Genomic DNA, 24,243 nt, shown 5'->3' with positions numbered 1-24,243 from the left:
AGGATGCCTTAATCAACTGTTATGCAAGTGAAATAAAAAGCTATTGTGTGAAAGAAAATATAGAATCAAAATTTTATTAATTCTAGATAATGCTCCAAGTCATCCATCTTATACATCTTATAGTGGTGATCTTCATCAACTTCAAGGTCATATTTCTGCCTCCAAATGCTACTTCATATCTAACCGATGGATCAGGGAGTTCTTGGAGTGTTTAAGGCTTAATCTCTGGAGAACTTTTTCACAGGCCACAGCAATATTAAAAATATTGCTGTGGCTTGGGACGAAGTGACATCTCAATGTGTGAGTGTCATATGGAAAAAGACATTAAAAAGTTTCGTGCATGATTTTGGAAGTTTGTAATTGTGGGCCTAGCAAACATTCTGAATCTCGAAGTGAATGATGACGACATAATTCAACCCATAGAAAGTTCCCCTGAAGAGTTGACCAACGAGGAATTGGTCAAACTGGAAGAACAACTGTTGCAGAAGAGGAAAAATGAGAAAAGGAAGAGAGAAACAGAAAGAGATAGTTAAACAATTTGCAGTGAAGGGTCTTGCAGAAATGTTCTCTACAGTTAGCGATGTTCTCAAAATGGCTGAAGACATTGACTCCAATGTTGAATGCTACTTATTAATAGAAATGAAAGAACATGATGCGTTTGCTTGCTATGAATAAATTTATAATGAAAAGAAGAAGAAGAGGACTAAGCAAAGTACATTGGACATTTTCATCAAAAAACAAAAGTTACTCTAGTAGAGCCACAGCCTGGTACTTCACATAGGAAAGGTAATGAAGATTTGATTGTGGAAGAAGATTTCAGTGATTATTCTCCTGTTTTATAGTGGCAGTAACACACAGTACAGTTTTATAATAAGATTTAAAAATTAAAATGACAGTATACTTATTACTGTTAAGTCCCTAACTCCTATAACTCTGTTGATTTAATGTATCGACTTATGTCCTGCTGGATAGAATGGAACCCAGACATAAGTCGAGGGATGACTGTGTATATTTGTATGTATGTGTATATGTATATATATATATATATATGTGTGTATATATATATATATAGATATATATATATATATATATATATAGATAGATAGATAGACCAGGTTAATGCATTTATTATTATGCAGAGTGAATATTTATTATATATACTTGAAAGGACTAGTTGTTTATTCAGAGGTGAGTCAAAGCATCATGGGATAGCTGTGGTACTGAGGAAAGTTCAGGCAAGAGCTCTTCTTGGTTATAATCCCTTTAATGATGGGAATTAGCCTAGTGCAGACATGTAGCTAGGGAGGGGTGAAGGAGGCGGTCCACCCCGTGCGGCACTTTGAACCTTTTTGAACTTTTGCAGTTGATTCTAAAATACAGTCTCGAGAACTCATTTCCAAATATTGTAATACTACTGCAAATTTTCCTCACAATTGCTGTAGGTGTTGCTAGTTGTGAGAGGAGTTTTTCTAAATAAAATAGATTAAGAATTACATTATTATGAAAAAGACTTCGTCACTATCATCGATTTTGCTAACAGAAAACCAAGAAAAATAACATTTTAGAATGTCGAAATTAAAGTTTTACTTAAAAAATAAACATAGTGTTTTAATTTATTTCCCTATACATTGTTTTGACTTTTTGTAGTATTTTTTGTGTATATTGAGAGGGGCGGTAAACTCAGGGACTGCCCCTGGCAGCAAAAGCTCTAGCTACACTGGCCTAGTGGCTATGTGCTCCTCAATCATATGCCTGGGGAAGGAGTGTCCTAGGTTCGATTCCCGTCGACGATATGAGGAGCTTAAAGATCTTTCTCAGCCATAGCTGGTCTTGGGCATGGACAGCAGGGTTTTTTTTCCCTAGTTTATCTGGGGGTTTTCATCCTGCAAGCAGGCAAACTGGCTTGTGAACACACAGGCTGCAGTCATGGGATATAGTACTTAATCCCTCATTAGGAGGGTTCAACCATTTTATCCTAAGGGGCGGTCAAGGAATGGGGGAACCCCACACGAAATAAATAAAACAAATAATGGGATATTTTGTATTAGACTTAAGGCTCATTGTATCAATGTATCAGTTGTGGTAGTTTATGCACCCTGCACAACTAGATCTGATGAGGAGAATGAGGAATTCTATGAAAAACCTACAGACTGTTTTGTACTGCCTACCAAGGAGGGATGTATTTTTCATCTTAGGGAACTTTAATGCAAAAGTGGGAAAGAGCATGCAAATTAGGCCTGAATGTGACATGTATTAGTTCTGGGAGAACCCATTGTGAAAGACTGTTGGAATTTGCCCATACTAACAGATTAGTTATGACCAATACTTTCTTCTAGAAATACCCAAGACAGACCTATGCTTGGACATCTAACATCGATAAGCCAAGGTACCAGATTGATTACATCTTGGCTCTCAAATGGCAGAAGACAAGTATTTTTAATGTGCATACTTGTCCTGGAGTAGACTATGGTATAGACCATCAGCTGATAAGAACCAAAGTAAGACAGACTCCAAAACCTTCAAAAGTCCAGGCCCATCCCACTAGACTGGATGTCAGAGTAATTCCTAATTGGTTCACAGAAGAAACATCAATTTGATTGGATGATATTTTGGAGATTAGTGAGGAGAAATCACCTGAAATGGTCTGGGAAGGAGTCGAGGTTAAAATGCAAAATACAGCCAAGATGTATCTAAGCCCAATTAGAAGACCAAGAGACCCATGGATACGAGATTCAGATTCATCTAATTGAAAGAAGGCAGTTGGAGAGATGTAGGGACTGCAGAATATAAGAGATGATATAGAAAAGCCAGAAGAGCTATGAAGTAGGACATGGAAATTTTTTATGCTAATAAGTGTGAACAGAGAGTTCCAGATGTAGAGGCACAATTATAAAAGGATGTTTCATTTAGTTTATGACCTAAAGCACAAGTTTAAGACCAAATTGAATGTCATCAAAGAAAATAATGGAGCAGTATTAACAGAAAAACTGGAAATCAAAAACAGGTGGAAAGAATATAGTGAGGAACTGTACAGCATAGAGGATAAAGAAAATTTCCTGGAGCCCTTTTACCAGGAAAATTTAGATTTGGAACCTGCTCCACTTAGGCATGAGGTTGAAAGAGCAGTTAAACAGCTTAACAGTAATAAGGCCCCAGTGCAGATGGAATTCCACAGAGCTAATTAAGGCTACATGGATGTTGGGATAAGAGTGTTTCATAGATTGATTAAAGCTATGGGAGACAGGATCATGGCCTAGGTTGGAAGAAGTTGGTTTTCTACCACTACACAAGAAGGGAGATATGAAGGATTGCAAGAACTATGGAACTATTAGTTTAATCTCTCATGCAAGCAAGATTTTATTAGAGATCATTCTAAATAGGATTAAGACAGAGATGCCTGAGGAACAAGCAGGTTTTAGGAAAGGTAAGAGATCAGATCATAGAAAAGTATAAAGAATTTAGATTCCTTATGATAATGTGTTTCATAGACTACTCTAAAGCTTTTGACTGTGTTCAGCATGTGAAACTATGGGAAATAATGAAAATGATGGGTTAACATGAAGACGATATTAGGTTGATAGCTAACTTGCACAGTGAGTAAGAAGCCACAGTAAACGCCGGTATTGAATTAGCTAATTGCCTTAGGTCAGCAGGAGAGTTAGGTATGGATGCCTACTTTCTCCTTGCCTGCTTATTATTCTATGTGGAGGACATCATGCAAATATGGTAGGTAACAGATTGAATCTGAGGTATGTTGATACAGTACTCCTTTGTAATGACAAGGAAGAACTAGGACAAATCTTGACAAAGTTAATGGCCATAAGAACAGAAATCTTCAGCTCAATCCTAGCAAGATGAAGATTATGGTTCTTGAAAGAAATGCAGACAGGAGAGTTCTGAAAAACAATTGTACCTTAATGGTGAAAGAATTGAGGACATCAGTTAATTTGAGTACCTAGGATCCATTATTAGTCCATGCAGTTAGCCGAGTGCCTATGTACTTCACAAGTTGCGAAGTACATAGGCAATCGAACCAGGACACTCCTTTCCCAGGCGTATGCCTGGGAAAGGAGTGTCCTGGTTTGATTCCCATTGCTGACGTGAGGAGCTTAGGATCTTACTCAGACATAGCCAGTCTTGGGGGTGAACTGCAGGGTTTTTTCTCTCCAGTTTATCTAGGGTTTTTCATCCTGCAAGCAGGCAAACTGGCCTTGAGAACTCAGTGCTTCTACAGACATAGGATATACCATAGGGCTAACCATCTATCCTTGTGTACAGTTGTGGTTAAATGAATAGAAAACCCTCGACACCGCAAGGTAAAAGGAACAAGAAGGATTCATTATTAATGTGAAGAATTGCAGTTGAGAAGATGTCAGGAGATAGGAATGGCTAAAACAGTAGTCAAAGATTTGTCTAAAATCTGGAAGAATGGATCTATCTCCCCCAGAAAGAAAGTTGAGGATTCCAGATGTAGCTAGTTTTCCAACAGCAACTTATGAATGTGAGACTTTGTATCCTACAGAATCTGATAGGAAAAGGATAGTTACCTTTAAGATGTTGTTGTAGAAGGCACTTGAGGATATCACATACTTGAACAGTGGACAAACAGATGAGTAATAGAAAGGATCGGTATAACTTGAAGGTTCTGTAAGGATATTGACAGAAGAAAGCTCATATCTCAAATGCATTGAAAGGATGAAAGAAGGACGTTTGAAAACAATAATAGTAAGTAAAGTTCCTGGTAAAAGAGGAAGAGGTAAGTCGTCAATGAGATGGATGGATGGTGCACCTGGAGTGACTGATCTTCAGAGAGTTGAAGCCTTCAGAAAAGCATACAACAGGACCAGGTGGTGAGGACTGCTGTTGCATATCACCAAGCAACTGAGTGGCCATACAGCATCTGATAATGTCCAATGAATAGATAGGTGGATGGATATTTGTTAAGAAATTATGTTCTTGGTTGATCTTTACCCAAGAAGTAGCAGGCAGTTCACATGTGAATTATCTTCACAATTTAGTCTCCTTGTATGTAGAATTTATTGATTTCATATCATTTGCCTCAGTATGCCATAATACAAAAATATTATGGCAAGGGCCACTACCCAGGCTGCTGTTGACCTTTATTGAGGTCTCATTAGTAGGATCAAGACCCAGGAAGATACCAAAGTTAAATCAATGCAGAAGTAATATTTTTTCCATATACTAGTAATAAAATAGTATATCACCATATTATTAAATGTTCCTGATTAGAGATAGTTGTAGGAAGTTTTACCACTGGATTACAAAGTATGTTATACTTCACAAAAAACTGGGGGAAGTCAACAGCCTCTATATATAAATAAGCTAGCCATGAAGATACTTCATGTGCAAACTTGATTTATGCTTGGGTAAAGGATTAAAACAAGAATATAATTTATCAAGTATAATATACTTTGTAAGCATGTGGTAAAACTTTCCAGCTATCTCTGATCCAAAGTCATATTATGTAACTGGCAATGGCATACCAAATTATTATTTAATGATACTTTGATACACCATTTTTTATTACTTGTATATAGAAAATATGACTTCTGTATTAATTTAACATTGATATCTTCCTGGATCTGGCTCACTGATGTGGTTTTCTGCTAAAGTGGTATTGATCACTGCATTCCATTGGATTTTTGCCAATGGCATGGTTCCCATTTATGTGGCCTTGATCAGAGGCCCCTTTGGTAGTATTAAATTCTTTAGTATCCCATAATCCCATCTTCACAACTAGTCTATACATGTAGACTAGCACGTGACAACCACATTTACTTGGTAAACTGATTGTTGTATGTATCTTGTATTCCTGTTCTTTGATTTACTTGTTTCTACACACTGATAATGTGCTGTTATTTTCAGTACAAAATATTTATACTCTCATTAAAGTTTATTATTGTGGTTATTGTAACTTTGTTGTTTTATAGTTATGCCACAGGCACCTTTTAAAGATTAGAAAGAGGCAGAATGACTTCCTTACATTCCTTATCTTTACATGTCAAGGTTCCTTTCAGCATTACAATTATCCTCTGAGTTGTATTCTCGATATTTGCTATATGGACCCTGAACTTCAACTTCCTCATCTACTAAAATTCCAAGATCACTTGTCTGGTCAGCTGCTAGCATTATTCCATCAATATAATACACCATTGGTTATCTCATTACACCAAAGTATAACTTTACATTTACTGACAGTCATTTTCGCATGCTGACAGCCATGCCCATAATTCTAGCTTATTCAAATTATTCTGCAAGTATACTGCATGTCATTCGATGTTATCCTACCTCTCTCTTTGCATCATCAGTAGATAGCCCAGTCTCCCATCAAATCCTTCTCAATGTCATTAATGTAAAGATTGAATAACAGTAAATCTTTCATTCGGTATTAATCAGCGGTGTAGTCGGGCCAAGGCGCGGCAGGGCGACGTCCTGGTACTTTTTTAAAACTATCAAAATTTTTAAATTCATTATAATAAATTATAAGAATTATAATAATGAGACTTATAATGCATTTCCAGCTTTCGGTCAAAAAATACAGCTTACTGCTCTTGTCATTTTCGTTTCAGAAAACAAGGCAATCTCTCTGCCATATAGCCATCGTAATAACAATAATAATGCCACACTTGTGCTCTGGATTTTTGTTTCCAAGGTAGAGCCCTGGCACTATTTCTTTTAGGACTACACCCCTGGTCTTAATACCTGGATTACATCACTAGTCCCCTTAAATCTTGCAGACCCACGTCCTCTGTTCTTGATATGTCAATCAGCCATCCTTTTCTTCAGGCTAATAGCTTTATAATCCAAATCCCATATCCATCTTATGTAACCTTCCATGCTGCATCCTGTCAAAAGCTTTAGCATAGTGCAAAATGATAATGGCATATCCATTTCCCTTGTTTAACTCAACCATAACATCAATATTATGTTAATATTATTATTATTATTATTATGTTACACCTCCAGGGAGCCAATTATAATTATAACATTAATTATTAACAATTAACATTAACAATTATAACATTAATATTAATCAATTGTAATATTGAGTACCTTAAGCAGCATGTGACAGAAGTCACATGCTACTGAAGGAAGTTCTCTTGCAACAGCTCAGATATATATATATATGTATGTATGTATTAGGGATCCCAGACGTCCCGTATTTTACAGACGTTTTACGAAATTCATTCTTCAGAAAAGTATTGCAAGAGTGAGCAAGACTGATTGATTAATAAGAATATTGTCAGGTGAGAAGAGCATTACTGTATTAACAATCTATTTTGTATCTATAATAGTAAGTAAAAAACTATTTGAAGGCAACTTAAAGTGGCTTGATGAAAATATGCAGCCTAACAATTGGATTTACTATTTGTTTACTTATATTTAGTAAAGTGTGTGCATAGTAAACCTTACCACGCACACACTTGGAAAGTTAGAATCATTTTGTAAGACTGGCATATGTGATGGATGCGCATACTAAACTTTCACCCTCAGTTATAAGTGTCCCGTATTTTTTCCAATGTATCTGGGATCCCTAATATATATATATATAATCAGTAAAACCCCATTTTTACCTTCCCGCAATTTACGTTTTCCTGCCATTTACGTCATTTTCTGTTGGTCCCGTCTTAAGGCCTATTCTCACACTATATTGTTTTCCTGCCATTAACAACTTGATGTGGACGTTATTTCCTTGATTTGTGTTTTTTTCCTCGGTGGCAATACCGACTTCAGTGGAAATCTGCGCATTTCTGTTCTCAGGTGGCATTGCTTTCGGCTGTAGTTTAGTTTCCACCATCACGGCGACTTGCACACATGCAGCAGTACTGTAGTGATGAGCGATACCGTGATTTTTCAATCACAGTATGAACTGATATTGCAGAATTTTTGCAACATAATTTAGTGTGTGAAAATTGCTTTCAAGTTGCGGTGGTGGATTATCTCTGTTAGTAACATGGAGAAAAAAGACAGAAAATGTATTTCGGTAGAAGAAAAGATGGCAATTCTGCGACGTGTAAATTAGCATGCCGGAACACGTGTGCATTTAGCATAAGATCTTGGATCCTCTGTGTCCACTTTGAACACGATAGTAAAAAAACAGGTCAAGCATTGAACTCAATGCAAAGCAATCTGGTGCTAAGTCAAAAAAAAAAACGAAAAGCAAAAACAATTCAACAATTAAAGATTTTGTTAAATAGATAAATGTAAGTACATTGTAAATTCATTTATTTTCAGTTATTAAATTTTGTAATCTAGATTTTGTAAGCTAGATTCACATACTAGCAGTAAGTCATCTTTTAGCCTTTTTTAAATGTTTTTTTTACATTTCCTGCTATTTGCGCTTTTTTCCATCAGTCCCCTGAAAAGTGTAAAAAAAAAAAAAAAAAAGGGGTTTTACTGTATTTTATAACCGTGTGTGTGTATTCACGGGGCTGGTTTACCTGTTTTGAGGGACAAAAAACCTGAGTTTCTGGGTCATAAACTCAGACTACTAGCTAGGGACACTATCTGTTAGACAGCAGCTGGACAGAGACCATGTTCTGAGCAGCATCAAGAGGCTTGGTTAGGCAGATTAGTGATTTGCACACAGTTAGTAGCAGGACAGATGAAAAGTAATCTTTTAAGCAAGAAAAAGGATGTCAGGAAGTTTTTTGAAGCTGTAGATGCTATAGATATGATTTGGAACAGGTAAAGTAAGTGTCAGTTTTGGAAGCAAGATCTGGTCTTGACTGTTAAACTGAGCTTATTCATTGGTAAGGGGTTAGAGAACTAGGGTCTTTTTGTGAAGGGAAATTAAGATTTCTGTTAACCCCTTAACATACAAAGACGTCTGTGACACGTATTTTGTTTATTGCACCAAAATTGATTTTGAATTTTGGTTTCACATATAAATACAACCGAATATAGATGCTAGACAATCTTGTGCCTATTTCCTTTCAGCCGAGAAAAGTTGCCAACAGCGTGTATTGGCTATTTCGTTTGCGTTTGCACAAATTCATCATTATTTGAAAAATAATGATCCAGCATGATGAATTTGATCCAGCAAATCACCCTCACCCAAAAATTGACAGAAAAACAACCGCTTTCTGATTTTTAATTGATACATTAACGGGTTAATTATTCTATAATTGTAAAAACAATTCCATAATATATTTCTTAAATTTCTAAGGCCTGTGGAAATGGCGTGTGCATCTATATGATAGACTGCCCAAAGAAAGACCCTAATCTGAATAGAAGAACTTTTTTAAGTCTTTCTTCAACTGGTTCCTAAGTCAGCTAATCTCTATCATGGGCAAACCAGTTTTATTCCCATAAACTCAAGAAAATCGACTGCATGACCTACACTTTTTCAGATAATAATATATTGTATTAGGGACCATCAGATAGTGGAACTTGTCTGCTGTTTCTCTGCCAAATGCTGCTTAAAATTAGTGATAGTCGTGTCAGCTATTGCTGATTGGCTCTATCAGCAATAGCTGATATCATACTGATATCAGTTCACACTTTGTTGACATGGAATGGCCTAATTTGTCAAAAACGAGGCCAAACAGATGGGTCTTCAACGCTGCATCCTATCACAATGTCTCTTTCAAACCCCATCAGTTCCCTTCTTGCAGCCATTTCATCCAGACACAGTTGCACTGACTTGAGGCCATCATATTCCTCCATTTTATACTGACTATAAATACATGACTCGTTAAATAGCATGATGCACCTTGCCCATGGGGATGTTGACTTCTTTCCAAGCAGTGTGTGTGTGTGTGTGTGTGTGTGTGTGTGTGTGTGTGTGTGTGTATATATATATATATTTTTTTTTTAAATGATTAAATGACTGAAAGCGGAGAGATAAAAGTGAAAATACTATTTTAATTAAGTGGATTGTATGACTAGTTTCGTCTTCATAGAAGACTTCAAGTGCATAACAAGAGGGAACAACCAATAAAAATTGCAAAAGACCAACAAACTATACATTAACGCATCAGCATATTAATATTTGATGCTGTTCTGTGTATCTCTTCATTGTTGGGCTTGCGCATGCATTCAGCATCTTGTGAACACCAAAGTTGGATGGCAGTACAATGACAGTCTGAGAGATTATAGCTGAGGTTAGTGTTGAGATATACTTGATTGGGGATGATTTCTTTTGGATTCTACAATTTTTCTTTCCAGTTCATCATAGCATTGAAAGATATTTTCAGATTTGTCCCATAAGACTGGATGACAGACTGATGGTCTGTCCTGGGCAACACTTTTCACATGAGACACAATTTTATTTTTTGATGATTCTTTTATTTATGTTAACTTAGCAATTTTTCTTACTTAATAATTAATTTTTAACAACTATACTTACAACTAAAACATAAACATAGTGTTTTAATTTATTTCCCTATACATTGTTTTGGCTTTTTATGGTATTTTTGGTGTGTATATTGAGAGGGGCAGCAAACTCAGGAAACACCCTAGGCGACAAAAGCTCTATCTACACCACTGCTGTAAATCGATATCTCTAATTTCTCAGAAATATGAGTGAGTTTGACAGGAATGGAAGCAAGCCATCAATCTCTAATTCTGCAGTAAATTGGATTTTTGGGTTTTCAATTTCTTCTTACAACCTTTTAGCAAAATGTGAGTAGCTGCTGATAAACACCCCTTCAGCTTCAAACCAATTATTCATCATCCTCTTTCTTTCTATATATGTCTGAATAGAGTACATATTCCTCAAGCTTAACGTGATGACCTCCCAAAGGGTCTAAAACTTCAACTGTTCAAGAAGAATAAAATATTTTCTTTCTTTACCACTTCATAGTATTGTCACTAGCAGATTCATTGTACTAATGCACTGTGTTCTGCAATCTCATGTAGAATTATCATTATTACATGACACTTTTGTGGGGTCCCTATATGGCACATGATCCAACCTCTACATTACACCATCTGTTATACATTAATTTTTGTCTATTAGTTGCATGCTTTCTGACCAATTTGCCTATTGGAGGAGGAGGGAAGAAAAAAAAAAAACCCAGCTGATTGATTCTGAGAAAACAGAGATCATTTAAGGCTAATGATCTCCAGTTTAAAAATAAAAAGAAAAAAAAAATAGAGCATTGTAAAAATCATGATTATTCATATTAGTGCTTCATGGTGCTTCAAGAGATGATTAATTAATTAATTTAACTTAATAATATTTTGCTGGTTTTCTACCCAGCATCATCTGAGCATAAATTATAACTGGGACATGCATGCAAGCACTACTCTAAATACATTAATCATCATGTTAATTTGGAGAACTGAGGCTATCTGGTCTCATAATGACTGTCTCTCAGATATTTGGCAAATTAATGCAACCATGCTTGTTGAGGTTGGGGAAAGGCTTCATAGGGAGATGCTGATTCTAAAAATAGTCTTTTGGACCTGTAGCAATTTCTGTGTAAAACCAGCATTTTCTTCCATTTAATCCTATGTGAAGAAGTATCCAGAGCATGGTCTACCATTTTGGTAGAGTAATAGACCAAAGGATAGACATCAGGATTTGGTGGAAAGTCTACCAAATGGAGCAGCATCTATACTCTTACCCAAAGTAGACTAATAGTTGAGGTTGGGGTTCGTAAAAATGAAAGATTTATAGAGAATTTTTTTATCCTTTTTATCCCCCCCCCCACATATGAAGTTTCAAAACCTCTACTTATTAATACAGTGTATGGATTGGTGCACACATTATTTTTGTGATGTAGTGCATTTCATTATTGACTAAAATCGAAATTATTTTGAAGAAAGAGTTTTAAAATAACAGTTATTAAACTATTTCAAATGAGAATAAAATATCCATTTCTTGCCATTGCGTTGTGGTTTTGTTCTTGAAAATGAGGGCATTATTTTAGTCAGACTGGTTGGCTGAGTGGGTAGCATATCTGCTCTGTAACCAATAGACTGCATGTTCAAATTCTGCTATGAATGTAGATGTTTATGATTGACTTTAGGTGGGAGATGAATTCACACTCCCATGAGAGGCCATTTCATTGAAATCATGAAGTAATGGCTTGAGTAGAAAAAAAGACCAAATTTTTTGGATGCAATGTGTTTATACCAAGAAAGTCTAGAGGCATATATTAGGTTAAGAAAAATCTTCCCTGTCTGGAGATCCAAGACATTAAGTATGAGTAAGAAGTGAGGTCTTTTTTGGAAGAAAGAAGACAGAACTGTGTTTTAGTGGAATTGAAGTGGTAAGATTGTCCTCACCCACTGAGGAAAGACACATAGAATCTTGGATATCGGTTATGAGAAGATCTTGAAACTTGGAAGATTTCAGACTGGCAGGGTTTGCCAAATGAGTCAAATTGAATGAAGGGCATTGTCATTAGCAGAACTATGGATTTGTGTTTCAATAAGGAAATACCGTGAGTAGACATAAGAATTAAAAATTATAATAACGGAATTAATTCACGTAAAAGATTATTTATTAGTATAATTTTTGCCTGAGAAGTATCATAGGCATCTTCAGTACATTTATAAAGCTAATTAAACAATAACTGACAATTCCAAACAGTGCCACCTAAGTAGCTAATGTAAGATAGGTCAATAAATTTCCTAACTGAAAAAAAAAAAAAAATATATATATATATATTTATATAATATATATATATATATATATATATTTTTTTTTTTTTTTTTACAATGAGAGTGTGTGTATACACACACACATACAATTTCCTAACTTTTTAATTGTGTGTGTATATATATATATATATATATTTATTGGAAATTTATTGACCTTTTTAGTTATCTTACATTACCTACTTAGGTGGTGCCGTTTGGAATTGTCAGTTAATGTTTAATTAGCTTTATAAATGTACTGAAGATAGCTGTGATACTCGGGCAAAAATTATACTAATAAATAATATTTTACGTGAGTTAATTCCGTTATTATAATTTTTAACTATGAATTTCAGGTAATTGAGAGAGAATCAGTTCCCTGTGACTGGAGAGGAAGCTGTGTAGATTCATCTCCAGATAGTTGTTTTCCTAGCAGGCCTCTATACATGCATAATGGAGTGCTCAAAAATGTAAAGCAAGATTACATGGGTGATCTCACATTTTCAAACCTTTTAATGAGAATTATCTACACATTAGCACAAGCAAAGTATATTTAATATACTGCCATATATTTCAAACTATCATCAGTGGCTAGACAGAAAACAGTTTTTTATGAGGTAGAATACAAACAATTGATCATTCAAAATTAGAATGAGTCGCGTGATGTTACATCATTAATCATGATATCATTTCACTGAAGAAAGGCGAACATGAGAGTACAGAATAGTTACATGTATAAATTTACAATGTCATACAAAAAACTTAATTTATAAAACATACTAAAGATATCATTAGACAGATATAGTATCTAGGTCCACATTAAAAAATAAATAATTAAAAAAATGAAAAAAAAATGAATGTATTATTTGGATCAAATTTTCCCATATTTTTGACACAGTTAAGCAGCACTCTCTTTGAATTGTCGTTCGAATTTATGCCGACATCTGTATAGAAGGTGAGTTTTGGACCAGAGAATATTGTGGTTTGTCTCTATTCCATGTTGTGCCAATCCAGACTTATTGGATTTGTTGTAAAGAATATAAGATTGATGTCCTTCTATTGTTTTTTCTATAGAGCGTCCAGTTTGTCCAAAGTAAGAAAGATGGCAGTCACGTGGAACTTTGTATACACCAGGAAGAGACATTGTTGAACATTTATCTTTAGACAAGGGGAAATAGGTGGATATTTTATTAATAGGAATATAAGTAGCTGTTAGATCATATTTCTTTAAAATTCTTGAAATTGGTTGTGCAATTCAAGAGATTTATAGGATTGGAACTTGACATATCGATTCTTTGTTGTTTTAGTTTGGCTTGTAGGAGTCAAACAGATGTTGTGTAGTCCTTTCGGAGAAGCCATTTAATTTCATTTATTGGTTAATAGTAAAAAGTTCTTTCTGTAAATGATGGGGAGTTGAACAATTAGTTATATCGCATCGAATTAAACATCTGATAATTCCTATCTTTTGAGAAGGATGATGTGCAGATTGTTTGAGAATGTAACGTCCAGTAAAAGTGGGTTTTCTGTAGATTGATGTTGTTAAATTACCTGATGGTAAGTGGATGACAAGGATGTCTAAAGAGAATAATTTGTTGTCTTTTTCAATTTTCATGGTAAATTTGATATGAGGGTGTAGAGTATTGATTTTGGTTAAAAATGAAGGTAGGGAATCCCTGTTGTGAGGCCCACACTGCAAAAATATCGTCTATATATCTAACCCAAAATGAAGATTTAGAGTATGTAGATGAAAAAAAGATGTCTTCTAAATGCTCCAAATAAAAGCTAGCTAGAGCAGGGGAAAGTGGACTCCCCATGACAATTGCTTCTACTTGGTTGTAGAATTTGTTTTGATACAAGAAATATCCAGAGTGCATTACGAATCTGAATAATTTTACGATATCTTGTGGGAAGATGTCACTAAGTGGTTGTAAAGTCTCTTTGAGAGGGAGAGACTTTGAACAGAGATTCTACATCGAAGCTCACCATAAGATCAGTAGGTTGTAAGGAAACATTTTTTAATTTGTTTAAGAAATCTGAAGAGTTTTTTAAAAAGAGCAAGATTTGGCTATATGTGATTTCAATGAGTTTGCTAAATATTTGGCTATGTGTTAAGGCTATTGTCCTTCAGAAAAATATCTGACTGCCTATTTCCCCTTGTCTAAAGAAAATGCTCAACTGTCTCTTCTTGGTGTATACCAAGTTCCATGTGACTGCCATCTTTCTTACTTTGGACAAACCGGATGCTCTATTGAAAAAAGAATACAAGAACATCAATTTATATTCTTCCCAACAAATCCGATAAGTCTGGATTGGCGCAACATGCAATAGAGACAAACCACAACATTCTCTGGTCCAAAACTCGCCTTCTTCAGATGTCAGCATAAATTTGAATGCCAATTCAAAGAGAGTGCTGTGGTCTTACTGCACCACCCTAACCTAAGTCGTAATGACTGCCTATTTATGTCAAAAATACCACATAGCCTTTAAAGGAATGCGGAGAACCGGCCAGGGCTTCTGACCTAATGTCCAATCCTCACCTTCTCGTGGTGCACCCTGTTGGGTATCTACTTTGATACTGAACGAACGAGGATGGACTGGTGGCAATTTGCGATTTAGCCGACCAAATTGTATTCCTATTGGTTAAACCAAAATAAAAAATGATGGTACAAAATGACAAAATTTCATGCCGGCTTGGGCGTCGCCCGGTTAAACAAGGCCCCCGTTGTTTTCGCCAGGGAACCAGGGTGAACAGCGAAAAGCTACTGGAACAAATCTGAAAACACACCCCAACTCAACATCACCAGAGTTAAAGATCGGTGCTATCAACATAAGAAACCTGAATGGCAAAGAAATGGAGCTAGCTGAGGAATTAGATAAGTACCAGATCAACATAATAGGGGTGACTGAAATAAAAAAGACAAAAACTGGTGAGATCTTTCTGAGCAATAAATACAAAATGTTATATTCAGGTAATGACAATCAAGGAAAAGGAGTAGCCATAGTATTCAACGCAAAATATGAGGCTAATCTTCTTGAAATGCAGGCAGTGTCAAGTAGAGTGATGTGGGCAAATATCAGAATGGGGAATTGGACAATGAGACTTATTTGTGCCTATGGTCCCACAGAAGGTTCTACTAAGGTAGAAGTGGAGGAATTTTTTGATGCTTTGGAAAAAGCAACTGACACAATGAAAAAGGAAAAGTTGGTCCTTGTTGGGGATCTAAATAGCAGAGTAGGAAATGATTGTCAGACATACAAAAATATTTTGGGAAAATTTGGAGAAAATAGCAAAGCTAATAATAATGACAAATATTTGTTGGATTTCTGCTCAGGACATGGACTGGTTATTACTAACACCATGTTCCAACATAAAAATGTGTACAAATTCACATGGAGAGAAGAGGCAAGAAATAACAAAAGTCTCAGTGACTATGTTATTGTTGATAGTGATGTTTTCTCCCTGGTGCAGGACACCAAAGTGTACAGAGGATTTGAAATTGGAAGTGATCACTATTTAGTCTTGAGCAGGATAAAATTGAATTTCATATTGAAAAGAATAACATGTAAGAAAGTTTTAAAGTGAATAAAAGTTGAGCAGCTCTCAGATGTGAACTATAGACTAAAATACACAAAGATTATTGAAAAAAAAAATGAAAGAGTTTGAGAACAGGAACCAAACCTTAGAGATTCAGTGGCAAGTCTTGAAGAAAACCCTGATTGATTCTGCTAGAGAGGCATGTGGTGAGGTTGTCTGCAAGGATAGAAAAATCAGAACTCCATGGTGGACACAGGAAGTTAAAGAGGCAGTGAGGGAAAAGAAGAAAGCATATCAAAAGTTCCTGGCAAATAAGTCAGCTTTTGCACTTAGAGAATACAGAGACAAATGTAAGAAAGTGAAACACTGTGTAAAAACTAGCTAAACAAAAGTTTAGCTAGTTTTTACACAGTTTTTAAACAAAAGGGAGGACTTTGGCAAGAACATAGAAAATAAATATCAAGAAGGTGGCAAAATATTCTGGAGGTTGTTGAAGAAGCTTAGAAATGCAGGAAAGAGTGCTGTAAAAGGAATTAGAGATGATAAAGGTGACATGAAAACTGAAGAAAAAGATATCCTTGAAGTATGGAGTAATTACTTCGAAAAATTGCTAAATGAAACAAGCAGTAATAGCACAGTGGTAAAAAATACTCAACAGGCATACAGTCAGGAATACATATCCATACTTGAAGAAAAAGCCATCAAAGGCTTGAAATGTGGAAAGGCAGCAGGAGTAGATGATATTTGATCAGAAATGCTGAAATATGGTGGTATAAAAGTCTCTTACAGTGGCTGCACTGCATAGTTCAGAAGGCCTGGACAGAGGTACAAATTCCCGATGATTGGAGTAGAGCCCTAATAGTACCCATATATATAAAAAGGGAAATAAAACTGAATGTGAGAATTACAGAGGTATTTCCCTACTGAGTGTTCCTGGCAAGATTTATGCAAGTATACTTGAGAAACGGTTGAGAAGAATTGTGGAAGAAAAGCTTGGTGAAGAACAAGCTGGATTCAGGCCAAATAGAGGCTGTCAGGATCAGATCTTCATTTTACGACAAATAGTTGAGAAAGCATGGGAATATAACAAAGATCTGTATTTAAGTTTTGTCGATCTGGAATAGGCATATGACAAGGTGCCAAATGAGAAGCTATTCAATACGCTACAGTTATATGATGTCAATGGGACATTATATCAAGCAATACTTAGTCTTTATTTGAGTTGTAAGTCAGCAGTTAGAATTGAAGCAAGTACAGGAAGATGGTTTAATGCTAAATCTGGTGTGAGACAAGGATGTACATTATCCCCTCTGTTATTCATTATCTATATGGATCACATTATGAATTAAAGTGGTATTAAACATGATATCAAAATTGGAGATGTTAATGTCAGCTCTTTGCTTTATGTGGACGGTGTTATACTTATAAATAAATCTGCTACAAGTCTCTAAGATTCCCTGCTAAATTGAATAACTGTTGTAATAGATATGGTATGAAGGTCAGCATTAAAAAGACAAAGACAATGAAAATAGGTAGAATTGTTGAAAATGTCAACTGCATTGTGAACGGGGAACCTGTGGAACAAGTAAAACATCTCAGCTACTTAGGCACAATTTTTATTGAAGATGGTAAATTACATATGGAAATAGGCAACAGAAATCAACAAAGCTGGTATGGTAGGCAGTCAGTTGAATAAATTCATATGGAATAAGAGAGAAATTAGTCGGAACACTAAATTAGCTGTATACAAGACAGTGTTTGAACCAGTTTTAACTTATGGATCTGAGAGCTGGGTCAGAAGTAAAACACTTGACTAAAGACTAGAGACCACAGATATTAGAGTCCTGAGAAAGATTAGAGACTTGAACAGATGGCACCAATGGCAATATCATATTAAAAATGAGGATATTAGGAAAGAACTTGACATTGTCAGCATCCAGGAATGCATTAGCAGAGCTAATCTCAGGTGGTATGGTCACTTAAACAGAATGGGCAAGGAAAGATTAGCAAAACAAGTGTTCTCTGCCAGTTTGGCAGGAAAACGACCCAGAGGAAGACTAAGATATAGGTGGATTGATATGGTACAAAGTGCCTTAGACGATAGAAATATAAGATCTGATAATGTTGGAGTCTTGACACACTGATTTGGAGGAAAATTGTAGATAGGAAGTTAATAATGATGTAAATTTTTCATGTAGTACTATCATATCCTGTACACCCCTTGAAGGTACATGTCAGGAATTTGATAATGATGATATGGGAGAGTTTGATCCGAATAACACATTAATATTTTAAAAAATTTTATTTCCTTTTTTATTTTTTATTTATTTATTTATTTTAACGAAGACCTTCTAGATGCTACATCTGTCTAATGATATCTTTAGTATGATTTTATAAATTAAGTTTTTTGTATGACATTGTAAATTTATACATGTTAATATTCTGCACTCTTATGTTTGCCTTTCTTCAGTGAAATGATATCGTGATTAATGATGTAACATCATGCAGCTCGTTCTAATTTTGAATGATCAGTTGTTTGTATTTTACCTCATAAAAAAACTATTTTCTGTCTAGCCACTGATGATAGTTTGTTATTTTCAAACTGAAATATCTGGCAGTATATTAAATATACGTTTCTTGTGCTAATGTGTAGATAGTTCTTAATTCCATATCACAGTTCTCTCAAAAGTTAAAAAAAACTTTTAATGGCTTTTGTTGAGAAGCAGATAATGTTAACCAGGAGATCCACTATGGATGAAGAGAGTGCTTCCATATTTGGTGGTAATTGATTAATTGATGGGCCTCTAGTGGATAATGAAGTTCCTGTCGATGAATTTATTTTTTAAGCAAAAAACCAAATTGAGGGATGATGCTGTAGTTACTTTGATAAATGAATGTATAAATGCATGAGGAATAAATGAATGAATACATTGTATGTCCATTTCTTTTGTTGCTGAGTGAATATTTGAATGAAGTAAACTAATCTACTGTTTATCTGACCCTTAAATTATTAGAATGGTGAGTTCTGATAACTGAAGTGCAATTACATAGCGTGCTCTATCAGAAGTTGTGGTTGACCTGCAGTGGTTGATCTTTTGAAGGTTGGATAAATGGTATATTACTGTAATGAGATAGTGTTCGAAACTATAAATGTCATTTAAATTTCATTTCAATTTTGCACTATTTTTAACATTTTAATGCCAAAAAATTTACAATTTGCATTCAAATAAATATTTTAGACTTTTACTGCCTGGTGTAATTCACACTTACGCAAAGCTGGGACCCAGATTGATAATATTGAAGAGGACTTCCGAAATGGATTAAAGTTAATGCTGCTTCTAGAAGTGATATCAGGAGAAACCTTACCTAAACCTGACCGTGGCAAAATGAGGTTTCACAAAATTGCAAATGTTAACAAAGCATTAGATTTTATAGCTAGCAAGGGTGTGAAACTTGTATCCATAGGTGCTGAAGGTCAGTATTTCATTTTGAATTATTAACTGATTTCTTGATTTTATTTTTTAATATGAATTATTTTGAAAAATTGTATGTTCATACACTTACACTATATATTTTCTTCTGTATTTGTTTTAAGAAAACAGCTAATTTAATTTGGGATACCAAATATTTTTTTATACTTTGGAGGAGATTCTGGTTAATTATTTGCCAAGCTACAATACTGTATTACGGTATTCTTACAGTTAATACAGTGGCATTGATAACTCGCACCTTGTTATTTCTTTTCATAAAATATGTTAATCACTTTTTTTTTTTTTTTTTACATATATCATCTTGCACAAGAGGCCTCAAAAACCTATAATACAACAATGTGAGTAAATAATTAAGGAGAAAGAAGAAAGCTGTTGAGTTTCATGAATAACTAGAGGCTGTAGTCCTTCAGAAAAATGGCGAGAAAAACTGTTCTAAAGAGAACGTGGAATGAAAGAGGGAAGATGAAATGTATTTGGATGTTAATTAGCAGCACTATATTTTTACCTGCTTAAAAGTAAAAGAACAGTGATAGCCAGGTTATCGGAGCAGTACCCATGAAAATACCTCTAGAAAAAGATGTTTTCTCATAGACATTGTTTCTATCTTACAAGTGAAGTGAATCTGTGAGTGATGCTGTTCATCATTGTCAAATTCCTGATATGCACCCTCAAGTGATTTTCAGAATACTGTGATAAGTCTAAACATGATAAAGTTTAGATTATTATAACTTTATATCAACAATTTTCCTCCAAATTATTCTCTTATTTTAAATTAAAGATGCCAAGAAATTAAATTTTTGGTTTCATCCGTTATCCAAGTATAAGCAAACAAAGTTTGCACGTGAAGTCACTTCATGACTAGGCTTATACTATAGAGAGGCTAATGACTTCAGATCAATTGTCTTAGTATCCCATAATACAATGAACATATCCTTACAGACATGTATAATGCTATGCATTATGGGAAGGGCCACTACCCAGACTAGTTTTGACCTTTACTGAGATCTCATCAGTGGGAGCCAAACCCAGAAGTGATATGAAGGTTGAAGTAATGCAGAAGTCATATTTTCATATATAAGTAGTCAAAAGGTGTTACACCTTATTACTAAAATATCCTGGATTAGAGATAGATGTTGAAAGACTTTTCACTTGATTATACTATAAATTAAAGATACCAAGAAATATACAAGTAGCCTGGCTGTGAAATGACTTCATGTGCAAACTTTGCTTGCTTACACTTGGATAAAGGATGAAACCAAGAATATGATTTTTATTTGTCCATACTGAAATACAGGGTGTCCACATTGGACCTCCCTAGTTTCAACTTGTTACTACTAAAGTGTATAGATCATAGTGTTAAAATTGTACAAATGGGAAGGAATACTCACCAAGTTTTTATAAAAAAAATTCTGGATGAAACTTGTAGATTCTCTGGAACATTTGAACAATCCATACTTTACATAATTTCCACAAACTTTTTACTGTTCTCTGAAGCTAGGGAGGCCCAGCGTGGACACTCTGTATTGTCAGATTGTATTTTGGTCTTTAAGGCATATCTAGTTACATCACTACACATTCCTTTGGGTCTTTTCTTTTTCATCCTGGTATCAGAATAATATCAGCATAAGTAACCATACCACTTTGAGATTAGCTCTGCTCACACATTTCTGAATGCTAACAGTAGCACGTTCCTTTCTGATATCTTCATTTTTAATTTACTAAAATAAAGAGCCAAACAAAGCTTCACTTTGGCAATGCAAAATTTATAAAGATTAAGTGGATATTACAGCATAATTTCAAAGTCGAATATAGAAACTATAAAAGTTTTCTATGAAATTTGATCAGAGAGTTTACAGGAATACACTAGCTGGTATTTATGAGTTGCCCTAGCCGGACTTTATAGGAGATATGCCTGCTGTGACAGCATCCATATATTCGCCTCCTATCGGTCCATTTTGATAAAGTTTCAGCTGTTTCAAACTGGTTGGTTTTCGTCAGAGACCAGGCAGAAACCTTAAGAGAGCAAAAAACTGACCGAGAGTTCGCTTATGAAAATAAACCTCTGATGTTTCAAGTTCCTTAGTACTGAGAGTTTTTGCTTTCTTAAGGTTTCTGCCTGGTCTCTGATGAAAATTGACCAGTTTGAAACGGCTGTCAGGCCAGTGAAACTTTATCAAAATCGACCAATAGGAGGCAAATATATGGATGCTGTCATAGTGGGCATGTCTCCTATAAGGTCCAGCTAGGGCAACTAATAAATGCTGGCGAGTGTATTCCCATAAGCTCTCTGGTCAAATTTCATATGAAACTTTTATAGTTTCTATATTTGGCTTTGAAATTATGCTTCCCTTTTAATATTATTCTGCCATTGATGCCATCGTTCACTCCCCTACTTTTTCTCGAAACTCATATCTGCTGTCTCCGATCCGTAAGTTAAAATTTGTTTGTACACTGTCTTGTATGCTGCTAGTCTATCGTTCTGACTGATTTCTTAGCTATTCTGTGTAAATTTATTTAATTGGCTTTGCTTATTAAGTTTATTAAATTTGATTTGCTGTTTTCACTAAAAATTCAGACTAAATAGCTGAAATATTTTACTTGTTTAAACTTGTTCTGTAGGTTCTCTTTGAAAATGCAGGTGATATTTTCAGTGTTCTTGCCTATTTTCAAGGTTTTTTCCTTGTATGTAATTATTTGAAATTACAGTGAAAGTATTGAATATAGTGAGACCAGTTTATTGTGTATGTTCATGCATTCTAAACTGGCTTGCTTGCTTGTTTTGCAGAATGGAAACCAGGTGTGTGTGTGTGTGTTGGGGGGGGGGTCCTACTGCCTGCATATGAAACTAGCCAACTTGCCTTCAGATGAAAAAGAAATCCTTATAGAAGATTTTTAGTGTCCTTAGTGGGATTTAATCTTAGATATTATTAGCCAAAGGATATTGTTCATACTTGCTGAAATATGGAGGCTTTTGTATGAGAAGTTTATAGTCATTTTTAGGGAGATTTTTGATGTACTACCTTAAATATGAAAATCATTTTCTGAGGTTGGGAGATTTGCCATTCATGTGGTGTTAGGGGTTGTACAGGTGAGGGATAGTGTCTTGAATGGACACTTATTTTATTTATTTATTTTTGAAAGTGTGAGGAGGCACGTTTGTTGGAAAGTTAATAATGCTTAGATTAGGGTTGAGAATTTTGGATGGATAATGGCACTCATTCCACCCATAATAATTTCAGTGCTTGGTTTGGGAGAGCAGAAGACATAATCAGATGGGAAAATAGGCCATCTCAATTGGCACCATTGTAATGTCATAGGATATGAAGTTGAGATTCATATCCAATGAATCTCAACTTCATATCATATCAGCTATATAATCTCAGTTATGTGAAGTTAGATTAGAGAAAGGGAGAAGCCATTCAAAATTATGGACATTGAAATTTCTATGGAAGATATCACTTTTTTGGGTGATTAGACTATGTGATTATTATTTTTTAGAGAAAGATGATTAAAGAGGTTAGTGTAGTCAACAGAATTAGGAAAGCAGTTAAAAGCAGCAAATGAAGACAACAAAATGAGGCATGGAAATCTTGAGCCAAAGAAGATCATATAAAGGATATTCCAGGCCTGATAACCTTTTGCATGAGATGCAAGGCCTGGCAAAAGTGCATGTTCCATCCTTCTATGGAAGGCATCATGCATGATTTACTGTGGAAAGTTAAGCTGATATGTATGGTAGTAAGGTAGGAAGTCAACTGAATAAATTTATATGGAATAAGAGAGAAATTAGCCAAAATACTAAATTAGCTATATACAAGACAGTGTTCAAACCAATTTTAACTTATGGATCTGAGAGCAGGGTCAGAAGTAAAACACTTGACCTAAGGCTAGAGACCACATATCAGAATCCTGAGAAAGATTCGGGTCATAAACAGATGGCATCAATGGCAATATCATATTAAAAACGAGGATATTAGGAAAGAACTTGACATTGTCAGCACCCAGGAATGCATTAGCAGAGCTAATCTCAGGAGGTATGGTCACTTAAATCACTTAAACAGAATGGGAGAGGAAAGAGTAGCAAAACAAGTGTTCTCTGCCAGGTTGGCAGGAAAAAGACCCAGAGGAAGATCAAGATATAGGTGGATGATACAGTAAAGGAGCCTTAGAAGACCGAAATATAAGATCTGATAATATTGGAGTTCTTGATAGGTAACAGACTGATTTGGAAGAAAATTGTAGATAAGGAAGTTAGTAATGATGTAAATTTTTCATGTAGCATTATCATATCCTGTACACCCCTTGAGGGTATATAACAGTAATTTGATGGTGAGATAACAGTAATTTGATAGTTTGAGATGTAAAGAACATCTAATCATAGATGTTGGTACTAACCCCTGTATGTTGGCAAAGTCTGTGTTGTTATTATTATTATTATTTTTTACATGGAGTTTTATTGTTTTGTTGAATTTTTTTTAAGTATATATATATATATATATATATATATATATAATTTATTTTATTTATTTATTTTTTTGTGGGAGATATTTTTAACTTCAACACTTGGACATGACTTGACTACAGGGAGTGTCTGCTATAAGCCAA

The 24,243-nt window shown here is 35.0% G+C and overlaps 1 protein-coding gene across 4 annotated transcripts in view; it reads left to right on the top strand.

The window, feature by feature from the left end:
• Actn (alpha actinin) overlaps window positions 1-24,243 on the top strand; it is a 339,371-nt gene that overhangs the window by 100,112 nt on the left and 215,016 nt on the right. For all 4 annotated transcript variants that reach the window (XM_090407380.1, XM_090407381.1, XM_090407379.1 and 1 more), the window contains exon 3: window positions 19,387-19,621. In XM_090407380.1, the coding sequence (XP_090263506.1) occupies window positions 19,387-19,621 (235 nt within the window). The remainder of the gene's footprint in view (window positions 1-19,386; window positions 19,622-24,243) is intronic.

This window comes from Typopeltis vanoorti, chromosome 17 (genome assembly GCF_054136105.1).
Source record: "Typopeltis vanoorti isolate ZY-2024b chromosome 17, IOZ_Tvanoo_1.0, whole genome shotgun sequence".
NCBI lineage: Eukaryota > Metazoa > Arthropoda > Arachnida > Uropygi > Thelyphonidae > Typopeltis > Typopeltis vanoorti.
Note: the sequence above shows the minus strand (reverse complement) of the source record. Positions and strands in the feature narration are given on the sequence as shown.